The sequence below is a fragment of the Schistocerca nitens genome, chromosome 2 (assembly GCF_023898315.1).
Source record: "Schistocerca nitens isolate TAMUIC-IGC-003100 chromosome 2, iqSchNite1.1, whole genome shotgun sequence".
Classification (NCBI taxonomy): Eukaryota; Metazoa; Arthropoda; class Insecta; order Orthoptera; family Acrididae; genus Schistocerca; species Schistocerca nitens.
Genome location: NC_064615.1, coordinates 890,237,743 through 890,256,156, shown reverse-complemented (window position 1 = coordinate 890,256,156; position 18,414 = coordinate 890,237,743). Strand labels below are relative to the sequence as shown.

Sequence of the window (18,414 nt, the reverse complement as noted above, 5' to 3'; positions counted from 1 at the left end):
CATAGTAGGTGAATATGGATTGGGGGTAAGAAATGGAAGAGGAATCCGTCTAGTAGAATTTTGCACAGAGCATAACTTAATCATAGCTAACACTTGGTTCAAGAATCATAAAAGAAGGTTGTATACATGGAAGAATCCTGGAGATACTAGAAGGAATCAGATAGATTATATAATGGTAAGACAGAGATTTAGGAACCAGGTTTTAAATTGTAAGACATTTCCTGGGGCAGATGTGGATTCAGACCACAATCTATTGGTTATGAACTGCAGATTAAAACTGAAGAAACTGCAAAAAGGTGGGAAATTAAGGAGATGGGACCTGGATAAGCTGACTAATCCAGAGGTTGTACGGCAATTCAGGGAGAGCATAAGGGAACAATTGACAGGAATGGGGGAAAGAAATACAGTAGAAGAAGAATGGGTAGCTTTGAGGGGTGAAGTAGTGAAGGCAGCAGAGGATCAAGTAGGTAAAAAGACGAGGGCTCGTAGAAATCCTTGGGTAACAGAAGAAATATTGAATTTAATTGATGAAAGGAGAAAATATAAAAACGCAGTAAATGAAGCAGGCAAAAAGGAATACAAACGTCTCAAAAATGAGATCGGCAGAAAGTGCAAAATGGCTAAACAGGGATGGCTAGAGGACAAATGTAAGGATGTAGAGGCATATCTCACTAGGGGTAAGATAGACACTGCCTACGGGAAAATTAAAGAGACCTTTGGAGAAAAGAGAACCACTTGTATGAATATCAAGAGCTCAGATGGAAACCCAGTTCTAAGCAAAGAAAGGAAAGCAGAAAGGTGGAAGGAGTGTATAGAGGGTCTATACAAGGGCGATGTACATGAGGACAATATTATGGAAATGGGAGAGGATGTAGATGAAGAGGGTCTATACAAGGGCGATGTACTTGCGGACAATATTATGGAAATGGAAGAGGATGTAGATGAAGACGAAATGGGAGATACGATTCTGCGTGAAGAGTTTGACAGAGTACTGAAAGACCTGAGTCGAAACAAGGTCCCGGGAGTAGACAACATTCCATTGGAACTACTGACGGCCTTGGGAGAGCTAGTCCTGACAAAACTGTACCATCTGTTGAGCAAGATGTATGAGACAGGCGAAATACCCTCAGGCTTCAAGAAGAATATAATAATTCCAATCCCAAAGAAAGCAGGTGTTGACAGATGTGAAAATTACCGAACTATCAGTTTAATAAATCACAGCTGCAAAATACTAACGCGAATTCTTTACAGACGAATGGAAAAACTGGTAGAAGCCGACCTCGGGGAAGATCAGTTTGGATTCCGTAGAAATGTTGGAACACGTGAGGCAATACTGACTCTACGACTTATCTTAGAAAATAGATTAAGTAAAGGCAAACCTACATTTCTAGCATTTGTAGACTTAGAGAAAGCTTTTGGCAATGTTGACTGTAATACTCTCTTTCAAATTCTCAAGCTGGCAGGGGTAAAATACAGGGAGCGAAAGGCTATTTACAATTTGTACAGAAACCAGAAGGCAGTTATAAGAGTCGAGGGGCATGAAAGGGAAGCAGTGGTTGGGAAGGGAGTGAGACAGGGTTGTAGCCTCTCCCCGATGTTATTTAATCTGTATATTGAGCAAGCAGTAAAAGAAACAAAAGAAAAATTTGGAGTAGGTATTAAAATCCATGGGGAGGAAATAAAAACATTGAGGTTCGCCGATGACATTGTAATTCTGTCAGAGACAGCAAAGGACTTGGAAGAACAGTTGAACAGAATGGACAGTGTCTTGAAAGGAGGATATAAGATGAACATCAACAAAAGCAAAATGAGGATAATGGACTGTAGTTGAATTAAGTCGGGTGATGCTGAGGGAATTAGATTAGGAAATGAGACACTTAAGTAGTAAAAGAGTTTTGCTATTTGGGGAGCAAAATAACTGATGATGGTCATAGTAGAGAGGATATAAAATGTAGACTGGCAATGGCAAGGAAAGCGTTTCTGAAGAAGAGAAATTTGTTAACATCGAGTATAGATTTAAGTGTCAGGAAGTTGTTTCTGAAAGTATTTGTATGGAGTGTAGCCATGTATGGGAGTGAAACATGAACGATAAATATTTTGGACAAGAAGAGAATAGAAGCTTTCGAAATGTGGTGCTACAGAAGAATGCTGAAGATTAGATGGGTAGATCACATAACTAATGAGGAGGTATTGAAAAGAATTGGGGAGAAGAGGAGTTTGTGTCACAACTTGACAAGAAGAAGGGATCGGTGGGTAGGACATGTTCAAGGGATCACCAATTTAGCATTGGAGTGCAGCGTGGAGGGTAAAAATGGTAGAGGAAGGCCAAGAGTTGAATACACTAAGCAGATTCAGAAGGATGTAGGTTGCAGTAAGTACTGGGAGATGAAGCAGATTGCACAGGATAGAGTAGCATGGAGAGCTGCGTCAAACCAGTCTCAGGACTGAAGACCGCAGCAACAACAACAACATATATGTTTAGTTGGCAATGGTGGCCCTCATAAACATTCATTGGTGTAGTGTCGCTACAAATTATGTTCATGTGTACTAGATGTGTATCACAGTGTGCTGCAGTGTACCATTATTTAATAATACACTGTTGTCAAGGAAGTAAATTGCTCTTGATTATTTTAAAATTATGTCTATTATATTTCAGAAGCCCTGTGCATGGCATTGTAAACATTTACAATGTACAAAACGTTGCTATGAGCTCTGTGATCGTGATCCATGTTATGAACCTTGTGAAAAAAAGCGTGGGTGTGGCCATGATTGTGTTGGCTTCTGTGGTGAACCGTGTCCTCCTTTATGTAGAATTTGTGATGAAGATGAATTAATGGCAATTTCCTTTGGCTCTGAAAATCAAGAGAGTGCCAGGTATGTTTCTCAATATTTAGTTTTAATCTTAATCTTCTGTAGCAGTATTTAAGTATTGTTTCTTCTTTAGATAGTTATTAATTTTTTTTTATTTTTATGATAGTAAAGAGCACTACCTTGAACAATCAAGTCTCCAAATATGATTTACTTAATGTTGTAAGACTATTATGAAAAGGGAAGTGGCTAGTCACCATATAATGGAGATACTGAGTCACAGATAGGAACAGCAAAAAGACTGTTCCAAAAAAAGCTTTCGGCCCATAAGGCCTTCATGAAAAATACACACACACGCACACACGACTGCAGTCTAAAACAACTGTTGCTACAGTTGCCATTTTCTGCCCATTTATTACGTCCTATATTACAGTCTGAAAGAAAAATTCCAGTGGTTTTTTCCTGACATTTTAAGAGTAACTATATGAAAATGCTTTAATTGTAACTGAGATTATATAATGAACAGTTCTGTTGAAAGTGAACCTTAGAGAAGCAGCTCAAATTATATAATTAATTAAAATAAAGCAAATCAATACACATGTGAAAATTCGAAGACAAAATTCACTGGTCTAAGTGGCACTTAGAGGATAGATATATAAAGGTAACTTTTTTGTCTAGACTCTGCTAGTATTGATGAAAAATTTGCTGTATTTGCTATGAATCATGATTGTTTAAAGGCAATCACTTGTTTGTGAGTGTGGCAGTAATCCTTACAATGACGCACTTTCGCAGTTACACAGCTGTTGGTCAACTGATCATCCTTCCTATTCGCCATAACCATCTATATCCTCACCCACAATTACTTCTCCTTTGAAGCTATTACCTACAAACAAATCCAGGGTATGGTTGAGGGCACCCGCATGGCACCATCCTATGCCAACCTATTCACAGGCCATTTAGAGGAATACTTTATAAAAACCCAGAATCCTAAACCCCTTACCTGGTTCAGATTCACTGATGACATCTTTGCTATCTGGATCGAAGGTGAGGACACCCTATCCAGCATTCCTCCAGAACCTCAACAACATCTCCGCCATTTGCTTCACCTGGTCCTACTCAGCCCAACAAGTCAACTTCCTAGATGTTGACCTCCACCTCAAAGACCTCCGTCCATATCAAACCTACTAACCACCAGCATTACCTCCACTTCAATAGCCACCACCCATTCCATACCAAGAAAGCCCTTCCGTACGGCCTAGGCACCCATAGTCATTGCATCTGCAGTGACGAGCAGTCTGTCTCGGAATATACCGAGGGTCTCACTGAAGCATTCACTGTCAGTAATTATCCTCCCAACCTTGTACAAAAACAAATCTCTTGTTCCTTATCTTTCCAGTCTCCCGCCACCTCCCGAAGTCCCACCATCTGGCCACAGAGGAGCACTCCCCTCATAACTGGAGCAACTGAATTACATTTTCTGTCAGGGTTTCGATTACCTCTCGTCGTGCCCTGAAATGAGAACTGTCCTGCACACTATCCTTCCCACCCCTCCTACAGTTGTATTCCGCCATGCACCAAACCTACACAATATACTTGTCCACTGTTACACAACCCCTGCTCCCAATCCCTTACCTCATGGCTCATACCCTTGTAATAGACGTAGATGCAAGACCTGTCCCATACATCCTTCCTCCACCACCTACTTCAGTCCAGCCACTAACATCACCTATCCCATCAAAGGCAGGGCTACCTGCGTAACCAGTCATGTGATTTACAAGCAAAGCTACAACCCCTGTGCTGCATTCTATTTAGGCATGACAACCAACAAGCTGTCTGTCCGCATGAATAGCCACCGACAAACTGCAGCCAAGAAACAAGTGGACCACCCTGTTGCTGAACACCCTACCAAACATGATATCCTTCATTTCAGTGACTGCTGCACAGCCTGTGCCATATGGATCCCTCCCATCAACACCAGCTTTTCTGAATTGTGCGGGTGGGAACTTTCCCTGCAATACATCCTGCATTCCCGTAAACCATCCTGGCCTCAACCTTCATTGGTCACAGTCCTCGTCCATCCAGCCACTTCACTGTCTGCTGTCTCCACCATATTATCCCTCCCCCTCCCCTCCCCAGCCTCCTCCTTACCTCCCAACCAGTCGACCAGTCGCCACTCCCGTCAGTATAGTTTAGTTCAGTTATGTCATGTTCCATAGATCATTTTCACGATTATTTTATCGATATGATGTGGAACAAGGCAGATTACAAGATATATATACACACACATGAATACTGCTAATATTAATATTACTGAAATTTTTGGTTCTACACATTCAGAGGTACAATTTTTTTTCCCAAGTTTTGAAACAGAAACTCGTCCATGGAATAGAAGGATCTGTCCAAAAGAAACTATTTTAAACTAGATTTAAAACTTGATCTGCTACCTGCCAGACACTTTATGTTGCTGGGCAAATGATCAAAGATTTTTGTCACGGAATAATGTACTCCTTTTTGAGCAACTTAAAGCTTCAATAACGGATAGTAAACGTCATTTTTCCCTCTAGTGTTGTACATATGAACATCACTGTTCTCCGCAAATTGAGATGGATTATTTATAACAAATTTCATTAGAGAAAATATGCACTCTGATGGTGCAGTTAAAAATACCTAACTTCTTGAATAGGTGCCTACATGACATCCTTGGGTGAACACCACTAATTATTCCCACTGCTCTGTTTTGTGCAATCAATACTTTATGTCTAAGTGGTGAGTTACCCCAGAAAACAATTCCATAATACATTATTGAGTGGAAATATGCAAAGTACGTTAGGAGGCTGATCTGTTTATTAACAGGACTAGCGTTTATACGAAGAGTGAAAGAAGATGAATTTAATTGTTTGAGAAGCTCAGTAATGTGCTTCTTCCAGTTCAAGTTGTCATCAATGTGAACACCCAAAAATTTGGAGAAATCTACCCTGTTAACTGTGCCCTGTTCATCTGCTACCTCAATTATTGGTACAACCCTATTCGGTGTGCAGAACTGGATATAGTGAGGTTTTTTTTTTTTTTTTTTTTTTTTCAAAATTAAGGGAGAGTCAATTTTCTGAGAACCACGTAATTATTCTTTGAAAGACATCCTTAACAATATCTTCAACTGCTTTTTCTGGAATGGGATTTATTACAACACTCGTGTCATCTGCAAAAAGTACTAGCTCTGCTTGCTGAACATTTAGTGAGAGGTCACTCACATGAATAAGGAACAGCAGAGGACCCACAATTGAACCCTGTGGGACTCCCTTTGTGATAACTCCCCATTCATTGGAATGGTACCCGCCTTACCAACAATTAATTTTATATGATCATTCCACTTCAAATCGTTCCGCACGCATACTCCCAGATATTTTACAGAAGTAACTGCTACCAGTGTTTGTTCCGCTATCATATAATCATGCAATAAAGGATCCTTCTTTCTATGTATTCGCAATACATTACATTTGTCTATGTTAAGGGACAGATAGCTGATCATGAAGTATCCTCAGGAAAATCATAGTATTTTCACATGCATATTTCAAATGAGAAGTCACTTCATTATTATCTTTAAATGATCCAAATAAACGATTTTCAATTACAGTAGTTGAGTAGAGACTGGTTCTACATGTTTCACAGTCATATAGTACATCTATGTTATTCAGTAAATAGCATGCTACATAAGCTATCTATGGACTCACGCATATCATCTGAGCAAGAATTAGGAATTAGCTGAATCATAGCAGTGTCATTGCAGTCATTCAGATCACTTTTGTTCAAAAGTTCATTAATACCATCATTTCCCAGAATGTAACACAAATTGTTCAGTGGCTTGTAATCATCACATTTTCACAGGTTGGTATTAGTAATACCATGTTGCTTTATACAACAAAAGAAATTCTCTAGAGCATCTTGATTGAAGGGGTTCAAATTTAAGTACTTAAACCCTACTTCTTTTAAGTTCTTCCACAAGAAAATAAAATACTTTAATGTAAACTGCCAACCTTTTATGTAACTAAACAAATTAGTCATGTTTCTACCTGTTTTCAAATCTGTCATTTGTCAGCTGCCTATTTCCTTCGGTAGGCTGTACCACACTTCTATATGTGGTGAATTTTCTGACAATATTTTCCCATCACTTGCATATTGCTCATTATTGTTGAATGAATCAAAGAGATTGTCTGTTTTTACTACAAACTCAGCTGTGTGTAGCCTCAGATGGTAATATCTGTGTAGAAATATATGTTTCGATTGATGCTGCAACTGTATGGCTCATTTGTTCAGCAGCAACTTTGACCTTCATTTTGACATAGGAATCAGAAAAGTTAAAGAATTTTGCTTTTAGTTTGGATAGAGTTTCAAATCTCTTCTTCTGATCTAAAGTGGAATATGTGAAAGTCCAGTATATTTCGTTTGCTTCACACCATACTGTAAGAGCCTTCTGGTTTGTTGCATTACAAATGACTTTGAATCCAATATGCGAAGTTCACTTATTATGTGTACAATGAGTGCTGTCCAATCGCTACAGTGAAAAGTGGTTGCAATAAAGTAATACGCAAGAAATGCCTTTCAGCTTATACTAATGCATTATTAGCAACTTCAGGTGACCAAGTCCTGATTGCCATATATTAACTGTTTGTGTACCTCATAATACATTCCATCATCCAGAGATATTTCATCAAAAAGTAGAACACAGTACTTGCAGAACTATAGACCTATATCTCTAACGTCGATCAGTTGTAGAATTTAGGAACACGTATTATGTTCGAGTATAATGACTTTCCTGGAGACTAGAAATCTACTCTGTAGGAATCAGCATGGGTTTCGAAAAAGACGGTCGTGTGAAACCCAGCTCGCGCTATTCGTCCACGAGACTCAGAGGGCCATAGACACGGGTTCACAGGTAGATGCCGTGTTTCTTGACTTCTGCAAGGCGTTCGATACAGTTCCCCACAGTCGTTTAATGAACAAAGTAAGAGCATATGGACTATCAGACCAATTGTGTGATTGGATTGAGGAGTTCCTAGATAACAGAACGCAGCATGTCATTCTCAATGGAGAGAAGTCTTCCGAAGTAAGAGTGATTTCAGGTGTGCTGCAGGGGAGTGTCATGGGACCGTTGTTGTTCAAAATATACATAAATGACCTGGTGGATGACATCGGAAGTTCACTGAGGTTTTTTGCAGATGATGCTGTGGTGTATCGAGAGGTTGTAACAATGGAAAATTGTACTGAAATGCAGGAGGATCTGCAGCAAAATGATGCATGGTGCAGGGAATGGCAGTTGAATCTGAATGTAGACAAGTGTAATGTGCTGCGAATACATAGAAAGATAGATCCCTTATCATTTAGCTACAAAATAGCAGGTCAGCAACTGGAAGCAGTTAATTCCATAAATTATCTGGGAGTACGCATTAGGAGTGATTTAAAATGGGATGATCATATAAAGTTGATCGTCGGTAAAGCAGATGCCAGACTGAGATTCATTGGAAGAATCCTAAGGAAATGCAATCCGAAAACTAAGGAAGTAGGTTACAGTACGCTTGTTAGCCCACTGCTTGAATACTGCTCAGCGGTGTGGGATCCGTACCAGATAGGGTTGATAGAAGAGATAGAGAAGATCCAACGGAGAGCAGCGCGCTTCGTTACAGGATCATTTAGTAATCGCGAAAGCGTTACGGGGATGATAGATAAACTCCAGTGGAAGACTCTGCAGGAGAGACGCTCAGTAGCTCGGTACGGGCTTTTGTTGAATTTTCGAGAACATACCTTCACCGAAGAGTCAAGCAGTATAATGCTCCCTCCTACGTATATCTCACGAAGAGACCATGAGGATAAAATCAGAGAAATTAGATCCCACACAGAAGCATACAGACAATCCTTCTTTCCACGAACAATACGAGACTGGAATAGAAGGGAGAACCAATAGAGGTACTCAGGGTACCCTCCGCCACACACTGTCAGGCGGCTTGCGGAGTATGGATGTAGATGTAGATGTAGATTTTCATGCATATTAATTACTTCCATTGTTAACATATTTCTCAAAGATCGATTAAGTCCTGTATCAAATGGTATGTGGGAAAGCACTGACTGAAGGGGTCGGGCTTTGGAAGAGAGAAGTATGTAGCCAAGTATCTATACAATTGGGAATTACACTTGTAAATAGATAAAGCAAATACCTTATCTTGTCTAGAATATCACATTGCTGCAGATATTATGATAAGGAAAGTTGCTACTCACCATAAAGCGGAGATGCTGAGTTTCAGATAGGCACAACAAAAAGACTGTCAGAATTAAAACTTTCGGTCATTAAGGTTTCAGTTGCCTGAGACTGCAATCGCGCGCGTGTGTGTGTGTGTGTGTGTGTGTGTGTGTGTGTGTGTGTGTGGGCGGGGGGGGGGGGGGGGTGCGTGCGCGCGCGCGCGCACCAGCTGTGCATGCGTATTTGTGTCCATTGTTGACGAAGGTCTTAATGGCGTAAAGCTTTAATTGTGAGAGTCTTTTTGTTGTGCCTATCTACGACTCAGCATCTCTGCTATATGGTGAGTAGCAACTTTCCTTCTCATAATACTATTACATTTTATCCTGGATTTTCCATTGTTTGACATTGCTGCAGATGGTTTATTCGCATACCTTAGTTAGCTATTAATAAATGTTTTTGTCACATCATTTAACACTTCTTCAATTAATTGAAATTTCCAGTCATCGTATAGTTCTCTCAAAATTTTCAACTGGTTGCCCTCATTCTGTAGCTTTTATAATAATTAATATTATTTACCTACTCTGGCAAGTGTATTTTAATGCAATTTATACATTTTTATCTTTTCTTGTAGTTAAATCACGTTTTAAACCTCACACCCTTACTACTTTCACCTTCATAATTAGGTGTGCACAAAAATCTGTTCTCATCATCATCATCTGTCACTGAGAAAGGGGACTGGTTGGTTCCTCCAATATTTTATAGTTTGCATTCAACCTGTATCATGTGCACACTTATTTTTTCATTTGATGTGGTGAAAACAGTGTCTCTTCTACTAGTGCTACTACCAGCACTAGCACAATCACCACAACCTGTGTAACATAAATAGGGGGAATCCTGGTATAACGCCAGTTCCATATGCCTTAGAATAACTCAAGGCTTTAGCCTGTGCGTAGAGATGTTTATAAAAATCTGCTTGGGAAAAATGATTCTTCATACATAGTAACAACTACATTTAATGTCTTCAGCTACATTAAAAATTGATTTCCACTTTTTTGGATATCTCACTCTTTGGTGCAACTGGGGATTTGTAGAAAAGTTTGTTCTGAAGTTCTGGGGTTAAATAATAACCACTTTCGCATCCAGGAAATTGACATGAGTACTTCTGTCTCAATCTGGAATTTTTTTCTTCCTTTATCATCTGTCTCTAAAATGTCACCCAAATCAAATATTCTCAAATAAAATAAGTCAGACTCAGACCACATGGATGATAAATTAATTCCACATATAGTTTGCTTTATTAAACTTTAACAAAGCAACTGAATTTTTGTTTAAGTGATGTAACTCTTCTGCTCTGGTTACTATTACCAAAAGTAACATTCCTTTTAGACTCAGAAAAGAATATTTCTCCTCTGTGCTACAGATCTGCACATTATGCAACTCCATACAGTGTGAGCATACATCATTTGTATTTAATATTGCAATAAATTGTTCCAAAATAGATTTGAATTGCAACTGCATTGAATAGAACTACTGATACAGTGAAGTTTGTAATACTGCTGACTGTACCATTTAAGCATATATCACTACATAGCATGATATAGACCAAATCAGGCAGTAGAAAATATTATGAAATAGTTAATGCTGTAAACATTTATTACAATGTGTTGAGCAATATCCTGGGAGAAGATTTCTGCTACACTGAATATTGCCACAACAATATGTGTGAATGTCTTTCTAGTTGAAGAACCTGCTTTGTGTGACTTTTGAACAGTTGTAAGGAATTACTGATTTTATATTAATGCATGGTGTCTGTTCTTTTGGACATGTATGGAATCCACAGCTATGATACATCTTATGTAAGTTGAAGAAGAAAGGGAAGGGAAGGGAAGGGACTGTTGATGTCAGCTGCATCAGTACTGTGTGCAGCATCAGCTGTGATGTAGGAAAATGTGTGCCAAACCGGGATTCAAACCCGGGATCTCCTACTTTCTAGGCAGTTGCGTTGACCACTGCACCATCCAGACACAGTGTTTATTGCAAATTCTTGGACTATCTCTGCCGACCCACATTCCCACCTATCTGCAGTCCCTGTCCATGTCCTCCATGCTCGCTGCTTTGAGATCCCCACAGGAGGTCGTATGTAACGGTGATTTCGCACTGAAGAAGGTGGATTCCTTGCACATTGAAGTGAGTCAATTATTTGAATGCATGGTGTCTGTTCTTTTGAACACATCTGAAAGAGCAGACACCACATCTTCATATAATTGATTTGCGTTGATGGGCAATGAATCCGCCACATTCAGTGCAGATGCACGAATTACATTCAGCCCCTCAGCAGCAATCTCAAAGTAGAGAGCATGGAGGACTCTGACATGAACAGGGATGCTGCTAGATTGGAATGTGGGTCAACATTTGTGATAAGCACTGTGTCCCAATGGCACAGAGGTCAATGCAACTATTAAGCAGGAGATTCTGGGTTCAAATCCCAGTTCAGCACACATTTTCATTCATCACTGCTGATGGCGGGCACAGTCCTGATGCAGCTGATATCAGTAGTCCCTCCGTTTCCTTTCCTTTGTCCCCTCTCCTCCATCAATTTACATAATTACTGATTTGGTATGTAAGCCAGTAAAAAACACTTTTTAACTAGAATGAAAGTTATATACTGTGCAGAAAGCTCAATATAACTTATGGGAATGTAGCTGACTGACGTCATCAGCAGCTGCTAGTATTTCAACAGGTGACATCTCTGTACTTTTCAAGGCAAAACTGCAGCACGTAAGTGCTGTGCAAGTGAATATTTACTGTTGAAAAAAAAAAAAAAGAAACAGTACAAAAATACTTACGACATTAAAATTACAGATCAACTTGTGGGCAACACATAACAACATTCAGTAAATTCCATTTCAGCTGCCACAGTACAGTGTAAAGCCAAATAGATTATCTTCCTTACAAATGGTAAAAATGAAACAGTACTAATGTAAATGTGTTCACATGTTGTTAATAGGTACAATAAACTGTAGCAGAAATCAACGCACTAGAACAGTCCTTCCATTCCAATGAAAATTTCAAAGTGGATAATACACCAGTCTCATCCATCATTGAATGTGCTAGTTAATCCTGTATAAATAGCATTCACTAAATACAGTAGCATTAATGACTGTAGGATTAATTTCATGCTAAACCATATAATCCCATGTACAAATGAGCACATTGTAATCTTACCCTCCCACACATCAGCATTAAATTTTCCAGTCTCTTCATTTGTTTCAAAAGTTTCGAGAGGCATAAGATTTTACTTATCTTCATTTTCTCATTGTTGGCTGCAGTCGTGACTAAGGGCAGGTTCGTGAGGCTAAAATTTCCTTAACTTTATGGGTTCCCATTGACATAATAATTTTTGAAGATTTGCCGGTACCAACAATATTCCAAAGAGTTTACAAAGCAAAAGAGTTTACTAACTTTCTTGATAAAAGAAGAATCTTCACCAAATTATATCACTATTTTGTAAATGAATCCAGAAATAAATTTAATAATTAGCATTAGATTGTGCAATTAATAATATGAATTTTAAGTATGCCAGATATTTTGTAATTTCAAATATTTCTAAAAGAAGAGTAATTTTAGCTGTACATATCGATTGTGCCAAATTAATTTCCTTTTTATACATTTCAGCCTGAAATATAATACATCGTATGCAAAATCGTATGTAATTCTTTTAGGGAAACAGCTGAGATAATTTTAACCTGTACAAAATTCGAAAGTACTTTTTGGTATATATATCTAAAAACACAGATGATGTGACTTACCGAACGAAAGTGCTGGCAGGTCGATAGACACACAAACAAACACAAACATACACATTAAATTAAAGCTTTCGCAACAAACTGTTGCCTCATCAGAAAAGAGGGAAGGAGAGGGAAAGACGAAGGATGTGGGTTTTAAGGGAGAGGGTAAGGAGTCATTCCAATCCCAGGAGCGGAAAGACTTACCTTAGGGGGAAAAAAGGACAGGTATACACTCGCACACACACCCATATCCATCCGCACATACACAGACACAAGCAGACATTTGTAAAGGCAAAGAGTTTGCCCAAACTACCCAAACTCTTTGCCTTTACAAATGTCTGCTTGTGTCTGTGTATGTGCGGATGGATATGTGTGTGTGTGCGAGTGTATACCTGTCCTTTTTTCCCCCTAAGGTAAGTCTTTCCGCTCCCGGGATTGGAATGACTCCTTACCCTCTCCCTTAAAACCCACATCCTTTCGTCTTTCCCTCTCCTTCCCTCTTTCCTGATGAGGTAACAGTTTGTTGCGAAAGCTTTAATTTAATATAAACTAACAGGTTACGAAGGTTAGGTGGACGGCGGAAAGACACTCTTGGCGGAGTGTTAGTTCATCCCTATGAAATCCCCAAACCACCTTCCCTACCCTCTGGCTCCTATCCTTGTAACCGCCCCCGGTGCAAAACCTGTCCCATGCACCCTCCCACCACCACCTACGCCAGTCCTGTAACCCGGAAGGTGTACATGATCAAAGGCAGAGCCACGTGTGATTTACCAACTGACCTGCCTACACTGTGATGCATCCTATGTGGGAATGACCAGCAACAAACTGTCCATTCGCATGAATGGACACAGGCAGACAGTGTTTGTTGGTAATGATGATCACCCGGTGGCTAAACATGCCTTGGTGCACAGCCAGCACATCTTGGCACAGTGTTACACCGTCCGGGTTATCTGGATACTTCCCACCAACACCAACCTATCCAAACTCCGGAGATGGGAACTTGCCCTTCAGTATATCCTCTCTTCTCGTTATCCCCCAGGCCTCAATCTCCGCTAATTTCTAATTTCAAGTTGCCGCCACTCATACCTCACCTGTCTTTCAACAACTTCTTTGCCTCTACACGTCCACCTCGACTGACATCTCTGCCCAAACTCTTTGTCTTCAAATATGTCTGCTTGTGTCTGTGTGTGTGGATGGATATGTGTGTGTGTGCGAGTGTATACCTGTCCTTTTTTCCCCCTAAGGTGGGTCTTTCCGCTCCCGGGATTGGAGTGACTCCTTGCCCTCTCCCTTGGAGCCCATATCCTTTCATCTTTCCCTCTCCTTCCCTCTTTCCTGGCGAGGCGGCCGTTGGTTGCGAGGGCTAGAATTTTGTGTGTATGTTTGTGTTTGTTTGTGTGTCTATCGACCTGCCAGCGCTTTTCGTTCGGTGAGTCGCGTCATCTTTGTTTTTATATATATATATATATATATATATATATATATATATATATATATACACACGGGATTCTGGCTTTCGCGGCCAACGGTTGCCTCGTCGGGAGGGGGGGAGGGAGGGGGAAATACGAAGGGATTTGGGTTTTGGGGGAGAGGGTGGGGGGTCATTCCAGTCCCGGGAGCGTAAAGACTTGCCTTGGGGGGGGGGGGGGGGGGGGGGGAAGGGTATGCACTCGCACGCGCACACATGGCCAACCACACATATACAGACACAAGCAGACATGAGACATGAGATGTCTGCTTGTGTCTGTATATGTGTGGATGGATATGTGTGTGTGTGCGAGTGTATACCCGTCCTTTTTTTCGCCTAAGGTAAGTCTTTCCGCTCCCGGGATTGGAATGACTCCTTACCCTCTCCCTTAAAACCCAAATCCTTTCATCTTTCCCTCTCCTTCCCTCTTTCCTGACGAGGCAACCGTTGGTTGCGAAAGCTAGAATTTTGTGTGTATGTTTGTGTTTGTTTGTGTGTCTATCGACCTGCCAGCGCTTTTCGTTCGGTAAGTCGCCTCATCTTTGTTTTTTATATATATATATATATATATATATATATATATATATATATATATATATATATATATATATATATATATATAGGGGGAAACATTCCACGTATATGGTTATGATAGAGGGAAACATTCCACGTAGGAAAAATATATCTAAAAACAAAGATGATGTGACTTACCAAATGAAAGTGGTGGCAGGTCGACAGACACACAAACGAACACAAATATACACACAAAATTCAAGCTTTCGCAACAAACTGTTGCCTCATCAGGAAAGAGGGAAGGGGAGGGAAAGACGAAAGGATGTGGGTTTTAAGGGAGAGGGTAAGGAGTCATTCCAATCCCAGGAGCGGAAAGACTTACCTTAGGGCGAAAAAAGGACGGGTATACACTCGCACACACACACACATATCCATCCACACATATGCAGACACCTGGTGAAAAGCGGAAGGTGAATACAAAGTGAGACTACTGGAAAAAACAGAAAGAGAAAATAAAGAGAAAATAAGACGACAGGAAAGATTTCGAAATGCAACAGCGACAATAACAAACGTAATTGTTGGGTTCAAATTAATGATATGGTTATGATAGAGGGAAACAATCCACGTAGGAAAAATATATCTAAAAACAAAGATGATGTGACTTACCAAATGAAAGTGCTGGCAGGTCGACAGACACACAAACGAACACAAACATACACACAAAATTCAAGCTTTCGCAACAAACTGTTGCCTCATCAGGAAAGAGGGAAGGAGAGGGAAAGACGAAAGGATGTGGGTTTTAAGGGAGAGGGTAAGGAGTCATTCCAATCCCGGGAGCGGAAAGACTTACCTTTGTTTTTAGATATACCGTATTTACTCGAATCTAAGCCGCACTTTTTTTCCGGTTTTTGTAATCCAAAAACCGCCTGCTGCTTAGAATCGAGTGCAAAGCAAGCGGAAGTTCTGAAAAATGTTGGTAGGTGCCGCGACAACTAACTTCTGCCGTCGAATGTATGTAGCGCTACACAGGCATGCTGTGTAGGCAACGAGATAAATACTGGCGCCAAAACCTCTGCGTCAGTAAATAAATAAAAAAAAAAGGTGGAAGACGAGCTTTTTTTTCTCCGCCCTGAGTTTCGACCACTGCATTTTCATACATTATCCAACGAAGTAAATACAAATTACGTATTGTTCATCTTCAAAAGTAGCAGAATTTCAATGTACTACGAAAATCCGACTGGCAAGACTGTTGCTAATAGGAACCTGATGAAATGTGAATCACATGCAGTATTCTCTTCACCATAAGAATAATACGAATATAAACATTTTGCCATGTATTCTTTCCTGTTTGTTGCTATCTCATTTAAATCCTGTCTGCCTAATAAACTACGAAACTAGAGTGAGACAACAGCGAACGCGGAAGAAAATACGTATCGTGTCCTGTTTATATTCGTATTATTTTTATGCCTAATAGTGATACAGTCAGAAATGAAGCACGGCAAGTGACTAGATTTTTAAATCTAAAATGACTAATTTCTGTGCAGAATTTGATTTACTAAAGAAGCGGCCGTAAAGATTTTCAAACGGAGAAAAATTTTCGCCTAACTCTCGTTCAAAACATATTCTATCATACGCAGTCTATTATTTGGTTCTTGTTGATCATTATCAAAGAAAGCAGCAGTGTAAGTAACAACAAGTAGCAGTCACTTGCCATTGTTTCGCTAATGAGACAATTCCCCTCTTTTTTAATCGTAAGCGGCGGTAGCGCGCACAAAAGCAAGCCATGCCGCGGGCGGCGACAGGCCGTAAACACGCACCATCAGAATGCGACAAACAATGCATGACGCAGTACAGTAATGCATTTTCAGCTTAGAGTGACGTAAACACCTATAACAAAGAAAACGGCACTTATCAGATCAAAGCAAAATAAGCAATCGATTCAAACCAGACAAAGCACGTGAAAAAGGAAGGGTACCCGTATAAATACGGACGGAGCGCCTGACGCATAGCAATGGCTACCTGGTAAAGCTTAACTGCTAAGCTTACGACTCGAACCAAACTATTGTAGCTGTATCGTCTTTCATTCAACCTAAATTGTGTCTCATATTACAATGGACCAACTTTGTTTCGATTTGAAGGTGCGGCCTAAAACTTTTCTCTCCCCTTGAATTTCGAGTCTCAAAGTTCATGTGCGGCTTAGATTCGGGAATTTTTTTTTCCTTGATTTCGAGTCTCATTTTTCAGGTGCGGCTTAGATTCGAGTGCGGCTTAGATTCGAGTAAATACGGTATATTTCCTACGTGGAATGTTTCCCTCTATTATAACCATATATATATATATATATATATATATATATATATATATATATATATAATAGAGGGAAACATTCCACGTTGGAAAAATTATATATAAAAACAAAGATGAGAAGGATGATGAGACTTACCAAACAAAAGCGCTGGCAGGTCGATAGACACACAAAAAAACACAAATATACACACAAAATTCTAGCTTTCGCAACCAACGGTTGCTTCGTCAGGAAAGAGGGAAGGAGAGGGAAAGATGAAAGGATGTGGGTTTTAAGGGAGAGGGTAAGGAGTCATTCCAATCCCGGGAGCAGAAAGACTTACCTTAGGGGGAAAAAAGGACAGGTATACACTCGCACACACACACATATCCATCCGAACTCCGGAGATGGGAACTTGCTCTTCAATATATCCTCTCTTCCCGTTATCCACTAGGCCTCAATCTCCGTTAATTTCAAGTTGCCGCCACTCATACCTCACCTGTCATTCAACAACATCTTTGCCTCTGCACTTCTGCCTCGACTGACATCTCTGCCCAAACTCTTTGTCTATAAATATGTCTGCTTGTGTCTGTATATGTGTGGATGAATATGTGTGTGTGTGCGAGTGTATACCCATCCTTTTTTCCCCCTTAGGTAAGCCTTTCTGCTCCCGGGATTGGAATGACTCCTTACCCTCTCCCTTAAAACCCACATCCTTTCGTCTTTCCCTCTCCTTCCCTCTTTCCTGATGAGGCAACAGTGTGTTGCGAAAGCTTGAATTTTGTGTGTATGTTTGTGTTTGTTTGTGTGTCTGTCGACCTGCCAGCACTTTCATTTGGTAAGTCACATCATCTTTATATATATATATAAGCTTGTGTCTGTATATGTGTGGATGGATATGTGTGTGTGTGCGTGTGTATACCCGTCCTTTTTTCCCCCTTAGGTAAGTCTTTCTGCTCCCGGGATTGGAATGACTCCTTACCCTCTCCCTTAAAACCCACATCCTTTCGTCTTTCCCTCTCCTTCCCTCTTTCCTGATGAGGCAACAGTGTGTTGCGAAAGCTTGAATTTTGTGTGTATGTTTGTGTTTGTTTGTGTGTCTGTCGACCTGCCAGCACTTTCATTTGGTAAGTCACATCATCTTTGTGTGTGTATATATATATATATATATATATATATATATATATATATATATATATATATATATACAAGCTTGTGTCTGTATATGTGTGGATGGATATGTGTGTGTGTGCGAGTGTATACCCGTCCTTTTTTCCCCCTAAGGTAAGTCTCTCCGCTCCCGGGATTGGAATGACTCCTTACC

General features: G+C 40.1%; 1 protein-coding gene across 1 annotated transcript in view; it reads left to right on the top strand.

The window, feature by feature from the left end:
• The window catches only part of LOC126237202 (NFX1-type zinc finger-containing protein 1-like), a 399,723-nt gene that overhangs the window by 339,150 nt on the left and 42,159 nt on the right, over positions 1-18,414 (top strand). The window contains exon 12 of the mRNA XM_049947082.1: positions 2,657-2,874. Within this exon, the coding sequence (XP_049803039.1) occupies positions 2,657-2,874 (218 nt within the window). The remainder of the gene's footprint in view (positions 1-2,656; positions 2,875-18,414) is intronic.